Raw genomic sequence first — 14245 nt, 5'->3', positions numbered from 1 at the left:
TTTTTCCAATTTTCCAGTTTTTCCAAACACAATGGAATAATTTTTACCAATATGAACAGTGATGTGGCTTTTATTGAAATTCTACAAATACTATTTCGATTTTGATGATTTGAGTGTGATATGATTCAACTGATGTTTATATGAATCGTTTAAAATTAAAAAAAAGGTTTCAATTTCTGATATTTTGCCTTTTCATTTGGGCCTCCCAATTGAAGCCCCGCCCGTAGGCGGGTTCCGTTGCGAGTATTCATAATTTACAATCAATGATTGCTTACAAGATAAAAAATATATACAGTTACGTGAAAAAGTAAGTACACCCCATGTAAAGTTTTGACTTTTTCAACATATACTGAAACGCAAAAGAAACTTACCACCTTTGAAACCTTTAAATATCAACAATAACACTGTGTGTAGTAAATGTGTGAACTTATTTGTGGACAATAGTGTCCTCACAGTCAGACAAAACGGTCACGGATGGTCACTTGAACCTTCAATGGTCACTTCATAGCACAGCTGTTGAACAGCCGTTTTGACTGTCAGTGATTATCCAAGTGGTACGGGATGATTTTAATGAGCTGCACGTGATGTCTTGATATTGGCTTTAAAAACGCCAGTGCAAAATGGGCATTTCAATCAATATGCCACGATTGTCAAGGGATTAACGGCAGCGTGCCCTGGGCATGCTGCAAGGCGGACTGAGCTACCGTGAGGTGGCACGTCGCCTTGGCTGTTCACACCAGACGATATCGGCCCTGGTGGACAGAGACACCCTCCACAACTCTGCAGATGACAGACCTCGATCAGGGAGGCCAAGAGTCACCACTGCAAGGCAGGACAGGCAGATGGTCCGAAGTCACCTGCGGGATCGATTCCGTCCAGCATCCGGCACTGCGGCAGAAACTCCGGGGCGTGCAACCCACGGATCTCCAATGATACTGCACGAAGACGACTGCATGACTATGGTCTGACTGCCAGAAGACCATACAGAGGCCCCGTGATGATGGCTGCCCATCGCCGCAACCGACAGAGATGGTGCCAGGAGCATCAGCGGTGGACCTTGGCACGCAGTGGAACAAGGTCGCTTTCAGCGATGAGTCAAGGTTCTGTGTGGACAGTCCTGATGGGCGTGAGCGTGTCTGGAGAAGAACTGGCGAGCGATATGCCGATTGTTGCGTGCGTCAAGCCAACAGGTGGGGTGGCCCAAGTGTGATGGTGTGCGCTGCCATATCAGGCCGGTACAGGACGCCACTGGTGGTTGTGGATGGGAATCTTAACGCCCAGCGGTATGTGGATAACATCCTGTGATCTCATCTGCTGCCATTCCTGCTAGACCACCCAGAACTGAGAACCTTTCAGCATGACAACGCTCGTCCCCATGCTGCTCGCTTTACCACTGCATTTCTCCAAGGCGAGAACATCAACACCATGCAGTGGCCTGCGCTCTCCCCTGACCTGAATCCCATAGAGCACCTGTGGGATGAGCTTGGGAGACACGTCGTTGGCAGGGCCAGGACACGGGCAGAGCTGCTTCAGACATTGAGGACTGAATGGGACAGAATCCAGCAGCAATCCATCCAAAGACTGGTAGGCAGTATACGCCGACGATGCACTGCCTGTATCCAAAACAATGGTGGCCACACACGCTATTGAAAGGGGACTGACATTGCACCCCGTGCTGTTCTGTACTGGAGAACAAACTGATGAGATGGTGTATCTTGGTCAAAAACTTGACATGTCATCAATAAAATTACAATGTTTCAATTAGCAATTGTTGGTTTGTTTTATTTTGAACTGTTACAATTTTATTACATTTCAAACAAGTGGCCTCTGTATGGTCTTCTGGCAGTCAGACCATAGTCATGCAGTCGTCTTTGTGCAGTATCATTGGAGAGCCGTGGGTTTGCATGCCCCGGAGTTTCTGCCGCAGTGCGGGATGCTGGACGGAATCGATCCCGCAGGTGACTTCGGACCATCTGCCTGTCCTGCCTTGCAGTGGTGACTCTTGGCCTCCCTGATCGAGGTCTGTCATATGCACAGTTGTGGAGGGTGTCTCTGTCCACCAGGGCCGATATCGTCTGGTGTGAACAGCCAAGGCGACGTGCCACCTCACGGTAGCTCAGTCCGCCTTCAAGCATGCCCAGGGCACGCTACTGTTGATCCCTTGACAATCGTGGCATGTTGAATGAAATGCCCATTTTGCACTGGCCTTTTTAAAGCCAATATCAAGACATCACGTGCAGCTCATTAAAATCATCCCGTACCCCTTGGCTAATCACTGACAGTCAAAACGGCTGTTCAACAGCTGTGCTATGAAGTGACCATTGAAGGTTCAAGTGACCATCCGTGACCGTTTTGTTTGACAGTGAGGACACTATTGTCCACAAATAAGTTCACACATTTACTACACGCAGTGTTATTGTTGATATTTAAAGGTTTCAAAGTAAGTTTCTTTTGCGTTTCAGTATATTTCAACATACAGCTATTTGATCTTCATTTCAACAATATTGATAGAGAAAGGTGATATAATATAACAAATATCATGAAACATTTACATTTTGTAGTCCATTGTATAATTTAAATAAACATAAATGCAAATTTTGCACGTGGAAAAAGTAAGTACACCCCTACATTTATCACGACTTCAAATACCTAAAATTAGAATCAGGTGCACCAGCTCAGGTACAAATGATTAGAACATCATTAGAGAGGATCTTGGAGGAACCTGTCTTATTTAAACCTCAGACATTTAGTTTGGTTTGCTCTTCTTTTTTTTTCTCTTTTTTTTCTTCTTTTTTTTTTTTGTATACTGAATCGAGGCTCGTGAAAGAGCTAACATTTACTTCACAAACAAATCGACCAGACAAACAAAATACACAAAAAGAGGGAGCGGAAGACTAGATAGGGAGAAAAGGGGAAGCACACAAACACAACATCCGAGAGCAGGGAGATGTGTAGAAGGGAGAGGGCCCGGGGGGAGGAGGCATGGGAAGGAGGGGGGGGGGGGAGAAGTATAAAGCACAAGGACACCAAGGACTTCCTGGACAGAAGTTGGTATTTCAAAAAGTGGAATTGGGGTGAAATTTGCGGGGGTAGAAAGGATCAAGGTTTTGGATGGGGGAAGATAAGAGATGGTGGTGAACAGCTGTTTTAAAGACTTGGAGGGTGGAGTGTTGACGAAGTGTGCGGCGTCATCATGCCTAGATCAAAAGAGCTCTCTGAGGCTTTCAGAAAGAAGGTTATAGATGTCCACGAGTCTGTGAAGAGATTTTAAAAGATCTCCAAACAATTTGAAATCAATTATTCGACTGTCCGGAAGATCATCTACAAGTGGAGAAGATTCCAAACAACTGCCAACTTGTTCAGGCCAGGCCGCCCCAGCAAGTTCAGCCTGAGAGCAGACCGCAAGATGCTGAAAGAAGTCTCTAAGAACCCCAGAATGTCATCACGGGACCTACAGGTAGGTCTTGCCACTGTTGATGTCAAAGTGCACGAGTCTACCATTAGAAAGAGGCTGCACAAATTTGATCTACATGGGAGGTGTGCCAGGAGGAAACCTTTGCTGTCCAGAAAGAACATCAGGGCAAGACTAAAGTTTGCCAATGAACACCTAGGCAAAGACCAGCACTTCTGGAACAATGTGCTCTGGACAGATGAGTCAAACGTAGAGCTATTTGGCCACAGTACCAGAAGACATGTTTGGCAAAAACCAAAGACAGCATTTGACCACAAGAACTTGATACCAACTGTAAAGCATGGTGGTGGAAATATTATGGTTTGGGGAAGCTTTGCTGCATCAGGGCCTGGGCAGCTCACCATCATAGAATCCACGATGAATTCTTCATTGTACCAGAGGGTGCTTGGGGATAATGTGAGGCCATCTGTCGGAAGTTGAAGCTCAACCTAAGGTGGCCCTTGCAACATGCCAATGACCCTAAACATACCAGTAAATCCACCAAGAAATGGCTGAAAAGAAAGAAATGGAGGGTTCTGGAATGGCCAAGTCAAAGCCCGGATCTAAATCCCATCGAGATGTTGTGGGGGGATTTGAAACGAGCTGTGCATGCAAGAAACCCCTCAAACATCGCACAGCTGAAAGAATTCTGCATGGAGGAGTGGGCAAAAATTTCTCCCAGTCGATGTCAGAGACTGGTAGACAGTTATAAGAAACGCCTACTTGAGGTTGTTTCTGCCAAAGGGGGCAATACCACCTATTAGAGCCAAAGGTGTACTTACTTTTTCCACATGCGAAATTTGCTTTTATGTTTATTTAAATTATACAATGGACTACAAAATGTAAATGTTTCATTATATTATATCACCTTTATCTCTCAATATTGTTGAAATGAAGATCAAATAGCTGTATGTTGAAATATGTTGAAAAAGTCAAAACTTTACATGGGGTGTACTTACTTTTTCACATGACTGTGTGTGTGTATGTATGTATGTATGTATGTATGTATGTATGTATGTATGTATATATATATATATATATGTATATATATATATATATATATATATATGTATATATATATGTATATATATATATATATATATATATATATATATATATGTGCATATATACATATATATATATGTGCATATATATATATATATATATATATATATATATGTGCATATATATATATGCATATATGTGCATATATATATATATGTGCATATATACATACATACATATATATATATATATATATATATATATATATATATATATATATATATATATATATATATATATATATATATATATATATATATATATCAGTCACTTTGCGATTTCATACCATCAGTGGTGAACCGCCATTAAGGTATCCCATCCAGCTTTGCTGTACCTTAATGGGAGCGATAAGTGCCATCTGCCACATGGCACATTACCTCTGGTATCCACTCATTATATGGAATCCCCTGGATGCAGCCGGGAGCAAACCAATCCAAATATATGTGCAGTTCTCCAGCTTTCAATGAGCGCAAGTAATGACGTCACTGCCATGTACATACGCTCTGCCTGTCAAGCTCTCAAGAGAACCCTCTAACAGAGCAGAATTTTGATCTTAGTTCAGATACTGTCATAACTCATAAGTGTATGTAAAACTCACAGTTACCGACCTGGTTTCGCCCTTTTGGGGCTCATCAGGGCAATGCAGTGAGTACTGCATACACTTATGACTCTGAAAACCTTTCGGTTATATACCAGTCACTTTGCGATTTCATACCATCAGTGGTGAACCGCCATTAAGGTATCCCATCCAGCTATGCTGTACCATAATGGGAGCGATAAGTACCATCTGCCACATGGCACATTACCTCTGGTATCCACTCATTATATGGAATCCCCTGGATGCAGCCGGGAGCAAACCAATCCAAATATATGTGCAGTTCTCCAGCTTTCAATGAGCGCAAGTAATGACGTCACTGCCATGTACATACGCTCTGCCTGTCAAGCTCTCAAGAGAACCCTCTGACAGAGCAGAATTTTGATCTAAGTTCAGGTGATTAAGGTGACGCTTTGGTCTAGGACTTCGGTCCACAGGAGATCGGGACAGCGCTCGTCACGCTGTTATGTTCGTTGATTATTATCCCCGCCGATCGCACCGCACCCCCTGGTTTTGGTTTGCACTGGTGGGAACGATGGTCTGTGTGGCAGACAGGCTGTTGGTTCCTTGCGCGTTATGCGGTATTTACCGTGTGAGACATAATTCGTGGCTGGTGCTCACCATTAAAGCTAGGAGGTGCCTTGATCATATATATATATATATATATATATATATATATATATATATATATATATATATATATATATATATATATATATATATATATACATATACATATATATATATATACATATATATACTTATCGCTCCCATTAAGGTATATATATATATATTTCGGTTACATACCAGTCACTTTGCGATATATATATATATATATATATATATATATATATATATATATATATATACATATATACATATATACATATATACATATATATATATACATATATATACATATATATATATATATACATATATATATATACATACATATACATATATATACATATATATATATATATACATATATATATATATATACATATATATATATATACATACATATATATATATATATATATATATATATATATATATATATATATATATATATATATATATATATATATACACATATATATATATATATATATCAATCTCGAAAAAATTTCAGAGTGAAATAACAAAAAAAATGCAGTATTAAACAAGCAGACATGGCATGCTTCAAACAGAAGATAAATATTTTCTTTTCTCCAATGGCCTCATCTCAGATCACCAATTCGGATTCATACCAGGTCGCTTTACCTTGAACATATTGATGCTACTCCCACAACAATGGATGGAGGTCCTCAATGCCAGACATGAGAGTCGGGCCGTCTCTCCAGACATCCCGAGCTTTCGATACAGTTTGGCATCCTTGCTCTCCAAAATCTCTGTCTATGGCAACCAAGGCCAACTCCACTCTTGGGTTACTGACTTCCTCTAGTCTTGCAGCAAACATGTGGCTCTCAACAGAATCCTTTCATCTCCTCTCCCTGTTAAGACTAGAGTTGCCCAAGGCAGTGTTCTTGGCCCAGTACTATTCCCCATGTTTCATCAATGATCTATCTGACTCTCTGGAAAATCCCTTTATATATTTCCTGATGACTCCACCCTCTGCCGTGACATCCCTCATTCTTCAGACAGGCAGGCAGCACCCTGGTCCACCTCTTCAGACATTGAGAAAATCACAAGGTGGTCAAACACTTGGAATAAGCCTTTCAATCCATACAAATCTCTCTTTCTCACTCCCTAAAAAAGGACCGTATGGCAAACCCTCCCACCTACTTTATTCACAATCCTCTTGAGGGAGTTAAGTAACCTGACCTCCTGGGTCTCACTATCAACCATGATCTTTCTTGGGCAAACCACATTTCAAAGTTGGCCACCAAAGCCAGTCACCAACTGAGCATCATGTGTTGTACAAAGTCCTTGGCACACCTGAACTAGCCACCAACAAGGCCTTCATCCACAGTGTGATGGAGCACTGCTCTCCCTTCTGGGCTGGCACACCTCCCTCACAACTTGCGAAAACTCCTATCTGCTGCATGGTCGGGTGCATGGTCGGTCTGCATGGTCGGGCGACTAAACCGACACCCCTCACTGGCTTTGCTAGTGGGGATGCTTACAGTGGGATGCTGCCAAGACTAAAAACAACACCTGAAAAAGGGTGGATGAGCTCCCTTTGGAAGCCAATGGCCATCCAGTAAGGAGATGGTATCTCATAAAGTACCTATCTGGATTGGACCAGTTTGTGGCAACTCAGATAGCCGAGAGGGGTAGTGGAACCCTTGATCTGAGGCAGGTGAGCTGGTATTAAGCCAACAGCAACAACAAAACTACACCCGTGAGGAAGAGGGTGGGCACATAGTGTCACTGAAGACGTGGAAGGTGTGTTCCTTGTCCGGTGAATGACACTGCAGTCCGATTTTTCCCCAACCAATTTTGTACCATTTTCATGGTAAAAATGGATACTGATATTTGTTGTCAGTGCTTATTCGGGTTTTTCTTTGAAAGGAGGCAAGGTTGAGCAGGAGGCAGAGGGTGATCTAGGTGCTGAGAAAATATTTGAGGATCTTGAAATGATGATGCAAGAAGACAGTGCAAGGAGAGAGGAATGGACTTACGGTGTGAAGGAAGCAGGCAACAGTGAAGGTGGTGAAAAGGGTAGAAAGGATGAAGAGGCCAAATAAGGAGAGACAGAGGAAGAGAAAAAGGTTCTTTCAGAATCCCTTTCAATTTATGAAGGATCTGTTGGCGCAGTCTAGATCTGGTGCATTGAAGTTACCGAAGGAAGAGTTGGAAGGTCACCTGCGGGTTACATACACAGACATGAGGAAGGATGAAGTGGTGGAGAACATAGAATGCTTGGTGAGACCGAGATAGGTGTAGGTGTTCCATTTGATTAGTTGGAGTCAGGGACGCCTGAGGTTGAGGCAGTTTTGAGGAAGGCACGGGCGGCTTCACCTCCAGGATCAAGTGGGGTACCATATAAGGTGTTTAAGAGTTGTGGAGGCATCAGATGGTATCTGTGGAAGATTCTGAAGGTGGTGTGTAGGCAAGGAGTGGCGCCAAGTCAATGGAGTAGAGCGGAAGGAGTTTATATTCCGTAGCAGGAGGAGGCTGTGACATTTGAACAGTTTAGACCAATATTATTGCTCCAGATGGAAAGATATTGTTGGGTGTCTTTGTTGCTTGGTTCTCAATCTTTATTAGAGAGAATGGTTTTGTGAATGGTTCTGTGCAAAAGGAAGGAAAACCAGGGTCAACAGGATGTATGGAACACTCGGAAATGGTCTGGTAAGTATTACAGGAGACAAAGAGCGAAAAGGAAAGATATTGCAGTGGTATGGATGGATTTGGAGAATGCATATGGGTCAATTCAACATGCCTTGATCAGATATGCCATGGAATTATTTTGGATGCCAGGAAGATTTATGGATTTTCTGATGGCATATTATGATTGGTTTTGGATGTGGCTTGCGATGCAGTCCTACATAACTGAATGTCAGAAGTTGGAAGTGGGGATCCCAATGGGATGTACCAGCTTCCCTATTTTGTTTGTGTTGGTTACAGAGTTGCTGTGAGCAGGGCCGGATTAAGACTTTGCGGGGCCCTAGGCCATTTTTTGTGTTCTACAGTGTTATTTTGAACATAGCATGGGGTAATGTGTTCTATGAACTCCTAAGTTATCCATTTATTTCAATGTTCTGTTTCAATGATTTAAGTCTATCCAGTGATCTGTTTGTCTATTCAAATTTAGTTATGTAGGGAATGGCAAGGCTTCATCCCAAAGTTTTAGGTGTGAGGCCCATTCAAGCGTGGGGCCCTAGGCCATGGCATAACTGGCCTATACCTTAATCTGGCCCTGGGTGTGAGTGGATATGGGAAAGAAGTGGAGCTGGCTCCTGGCCAAAGCTTGCCAGTATACAGGGCAAGGTTGAGGGGACTTGGGGTTTCGGAGGGAGGATTGATGACTTGGGGATTGTGAGGGAGGGAAAGTTGAGGACTTAAAGTCACATTTACATTGCGTGAATGTTCTGTGGGTACCTGATATATATATATATATATTCCCTGCCAGTCTGTCTGTCTGTCTCTCCATCTGGGTGGGGCTTCGGAATCAAATTGCACCCATTTTGTTTGCTCTATGTTGGTTCTTAGGCCTCACAAGCCTCTGGTGTAGAGGAACTGTGGTAAGTTGCCTGCGTCAGTACTGTGATTATGTTAATGGGTTCGGTTATTGTGGCTATTTGGAGATGAGTGTTTCCTGAGAGGAATAAGGTAAGTGGTGTGTTTGTGGCGTCTCGGGTTTTGATTTTATGAATGTCTGAAAACTTTTGCGTGGTTTGAGGCCTCACAAAGCTAAAACCTTTTGGGATATCCTACAATTTATTCTTAACTCTGATTTGACGGTGATTTCATTTTTGACTACCACTGGCACTTGTTGTTTTTTGGTCCCCTTTTTGAAGCAATGTTTTATGGCTGGATGCCCTTCCTGCCACCAACCCTGTTAGTCGCCTCTTGCGACACACAGGGAATTACCAGTGAACTGGTACTCAATTTGCCGACCTCGGAAGGATGACAGGCTGAGTCAACCCCCCTGGCGTTAATTCAGCGATCGACCGGGATTCAAACCCAGGATCCTAGGATCCCAAGCCGGCACCCTAACCACTAAGCCAACACCAATAAACCAAGATGGCAGCCATATTATTTTGGCTGGGTGCCATGGTGGGTAGAGTCTAGCGACACATGTGGGTGGGGTACAGCAGCTGTCTGACCAATGGGTGCACATTTCAAAAATCGACCCCCAACAAAAACCACAACAATAATAGTAATAACAACCACACTTTTGCAGACCTGCAACAAGTCACAGGTAAAATGCATTTTAAATAACTAAATTAATGTGTGGCTTTCAGACCCTTGGGGAAATGCTTATCCGCAAGGGCATTTGATGTGTATTTGCATTTTTCGAGGTCCCTCGAGCTGTCCTGAAAGAAATTGGGAAATATCTGGGTGAAAATGAACGTTTTTTAAAATCTGCGGAAAAATGAACGGGTCCCTGCTTTGCAAAGAAAACGATGGGATCTTTGTCATTCACCAACTAATGCTGATGTGTGATAGATTGGAACTCCCAGTTTAACATCTATGAGGGAGATGGAACACACATTGATGAATCACCCTGCCTGCGAAACACCGGGATGATGGTACATATCCGGGTTGGGATTCAAACCCAGACTAGACAGCTTCGAGGTGGTGGGTGTACCTATAGGCACTGCTCAATCTTTTCTATATTGACGGATTCATTTTCAGTAAATAAATTAGTTTTTAAGTATATGCCCTGTAACAGTTTAAATAAGTCAACACTGATGAACTCTATTTATAATTAAAGACCTTACCATGCGAACTTTATGGAAGAAACCATAGTCTGCATGAAATGAAATGAAGTCTGCAAAGCTTTTATTGCATGTGATGATGTACGGCTGCCCCCCTCTCTCAAACTAACCTATTTCCCCTTAAACACTTCACAATAAATATTACATGTCACATTGGTATCAAACAACCTAAGGTGGTTTTGCCAAACAAACTGTGTGAATATTGTGTGGCTTTAAAGTTATGGCTTACAACTCAGAAGGTACACCCATGGGCAAGTAGCAGAATGAAATGATGTAGTAATAATCAATAACAAAGTAAAGCATGGCTATAGTTTTGTTTTTACATAAGAAACGGACTTTATGGTGGACACTGCATCAGCAACATAACTTTACCCTCAAGAAATGGCGATATTAAATTTGCAATCCTTACCTGATTCGTCCATGGCCATACATCGCTTACGCCCCTTTCGCTTGGGCACAAGTGATGTTCCAGGCCCCATGCGCATGTCATCTTCTTCTTCCTCTTCCTCCTCTTCCTCTTCTTCAGTCTCAAAATCGCTCTCCCCGGGTAGCGAGGACCGAAACAGGTCAGCTCGGCTCATGGCGGCTGTGCGGCCGCCCACACGACGCTGCCTTCTCTGCGGCCCATTCCTCCACACCCAGCCTTGCCGCTCCTCTCCAATGATGTCATCGTCTTCATCGTCATCATCATCTGCTTCCTCCTCCTCTTCCTCCTCATCTTCCTCTGCCTACAAAAAACAATTATGTTTCAAAAATCACGGTACTGTACAAAACAGAAGGCAGCACTGACACATAAATCCAAGTGATGTTCAGGTCTAATGTTGTGATGACCCAGTGGTCTTCATCTATAAATGACCAGGCGTTGTGTGCCCCATATTAAGCATCATCAGAATGGAGACAAGTTTCACGTGATTTAATTTCAATATCTGGTTCACTATTTAGAATGTATTATTGTGAAAGGCAAAGAACACAGATATAATGTTCAACTCAGCACAATGCAACTAACAGACAAAACACATTATGTTGAGATATTACAAAAACACATTCTTGTGCTGGTAGTGAGCAGCAATTGTTTAATATTTTTATGCTTCCGCCCCCGAAGGTGGCCGGAGGCATCATGTTTTTGGGTTGTCCGTCTGTCCGTCCGTATGGGATAGACCTTGTTTTTCTCATCAACCACATGTCCAATTGAGACGAAACTTAGAGGGTATGATCGACACCTATGAAGAATATTTTTTGATAATTTTGATGTCATAGGTCACGTGGTATGACAGCCATCTTGGAGTGAACTTAAATAATTTCAAAAAAGTATTTCTTGGAAACCGCTGAATGGAAAAATTTGAAACTTGCCACATTGTCAAGTACTCCCAATGGTGAACAAAAGCATGATAACAATGACATCATCAGTGAAGTGGTATACCAGCCATAAATGTTTTAATCAAATGCCTTGTCCTAAAAATCTGAAATTGCATGCACATGATCAATGACCCATTTGTATTGAAATATTAAACTTATGACATCATATGTCACATGGTTTGGTAGCCATATTGGATTGAAGCAAAATACTAAATAATGATATCTCAGAAACCACTTACTCTGTTGATGCGAAGCTTTACAAATGTCATCTTACACCATGCTGCATATAGTTTGAAAATTATGACATCGTAGGTCACGTGGATTGGAAGCCCTCTTGGATAGAACAACTAACCTTATCCGATCAGCACAAAACTTCACAAACGTGATCCCCTACCCATACATATGTAGAGTTTACATTTTTGATGTCATATTTCACGTGGTTTGACAGCCATATTAGCTTGAAAGCTGATATTTTAAAAAATTTCTTTCTCTGAAACAGCTTCACCGATCGATGTGAAACCTGTCATGTCGTAAAAATGTCATACTTGAAAACAGCTGAAGGGATTTAAATCAAACTTGTTTATTTTTAGGACAGTGAACGAGGGCATCTACTTGTTGTCACCGGCAGGGACTATGCAGAGGCATATTGGCGACAGTTGCATTGCTCTCATTTCTTTTATTATTTGAAACATTTAAAAAACACAGGACTACTTCATTAAATTTTTTCACTAACCCGAAACCTAACACAAATCGTTTGGTCTCTATCATGGAAAAGGCTCGAGGTGCCATAATTTCCGATATACCTTTTCACAGTTATATACACCCTCAGAAAACGAATGCTCTCCATTCAAAATTTGAATACAGCCATTATAAATTCCAGTCTCACTGCACAGGAGACTAAAAAGTCATTATTAAACTTCCCAGATTACAAAAAAAAGATGATCCTTTCAAAGCAGCAACTAGAAAACAGGATAAAATGGGGAAAATATATTGCAAATAAAATATCAATGGTTTTAAACAAGTGTTAATTGAGAATGCAAATACTTTCTTCAACAAGAAGCAAATGCCATCAAATGTCATCGCCCCCACCCACCATGGCTTTAGTAATTTTGCTTTATGGAGTTAAAGGCCGTCAGTCGGCCATCTTTGGTCGGATGACAAAACAAAATCTTCTGCATATGTATACTCTCATATGTTGTCTTTGTACCAAGTTTGAAGAAAATCAGACCATGCATGTCCAAGAAATGGATGGAGACATGTGTAAGTAACAAAATGGCCACCAGTCGGCCATCTTGGATCTGATGTCAAAAATAAAAATGACGTGCATATTTAACCCATCATTCATTAGCAGTGTGCTAAATCGGACCAAAATCGGTAAATGCATGTCTGAGAAATGCTTGAGGACGTGGTCAATATCGTTTTTTTTTTTTACAACTAAAATGGCCGCCAGTCTACAAGTCAGCCATCTTTGATCAGATTGCAAAATAAAGTGAAGTGCTCGTATATGCCGTCATGTGCTGTGCTTGTGAAAAGTTTGAACAAAATCGGACCATACAGGTTCAATAAACAGTTGGGGACACGTTCAAGTAACAAAATTGCTGCCAGTCGGACATCTTGGATCTTATCTCGAAGAAAGATGACATGCTTATGTAAACCATAATTAATTATCTGTGTGCCAAGTTTGAGCAACATCAGCAAATGCATGTCTGAGAAATGGTTGAGGACGTGTTCAACATCGGGTTTTTTACAAATGAAATGGCTGGCAGTCGGCCATCTTTGACTGCATCGTGAAACAAAATGATGTGCATATGTATACTGTCATGCCTTGTTTTTTGCCAAGTATGAACAAAATCGGCCCATACATCTCCGAGATATGGTTGCGGACGCACGGACCCATGGATGGACGAGACCAAATCCATAATCCCCCTTTCAGACTAAGTCCAACGGGGGCTAATACATTTAGTTTTTGTATCCTATACCTAGAACATTTTCACACCATTTTAGGCTTTTATTGGATATCATTATTATGACTAACTAAAATATTTTATCTTGTCAAAATGTCAGGTGTGATCAGTTTGGATTCTGTCCTGGACATTCACCTTTGGACATGCTGCTGCTCCTCTCTCAACAATGGATGGAGGTTTAAGAACCTTAAACATAGTGTCGGGATTGTCTCTTTGAACCTATGTAGGGTATTTGACACAGTCTGGGACTCTGCTCTGTTCGCCAACATTTTTTGCCTATAGTATCCAAGGATGCCTCCTTCAAGGAAAAGGAGACAATTGGAAGGATCACGTCCTAAATGTGAATCCACCTTCTTTCCCACAGCGGTTAACATAGCCAATAGCCATGCCAACATTTGTTTCAGAAAATTGATTGTCC

The 14245-nt window shown here is 41.8% G+C and overlaps 1 protein-coding gene across 18 annotated transcripts in view; it reads right to left on the bottom strand.

Annotated features, from left to right (window-relative positions):
* The window catches only part of LOC137423219 (DNA (cytosine-5)-methyltransferase 3A), a 549884-nt gene that overhangs the window by 403014 nt on the left and 132625 nt on the right, over window positions 1–14245 (bottom strand). For all 18 annotated transcript variants that reach the window (XR_010983654.2, XR_010983655.2, XM_068110127.2 and 15 more), the window contains exon 3: window positions 10917–11235. Coding sequence is in view for 16 of the 18 variants with exons in the window: in XM_068110127.2 (XP_067966228.1) it covers window positions 10917–11235 (319 nt within the window). In the remaining 2 variants the exon portion in view is untranslated. The remainder of the gene's footprint in view (window positions 1–10916; window positions 11236–14245) is intronic.

This window comes from Myxine glutinosa, chromosome 3, assembly GCF_964187855.1.
Source record: "Myxine glutinosa chromosome 3, kmMyxGlut1.1, whole genome shotgun sequence".
Taxonomy (NCBI): Eukaryota; Metazoa; Chordata; class Myxini; order Myxiniformes; family Myxinidae; genus Myxine; species Myxine glutinosa.
This window is presented reverse-complemented; position numbering and strand designations above follow the sequence as displayed.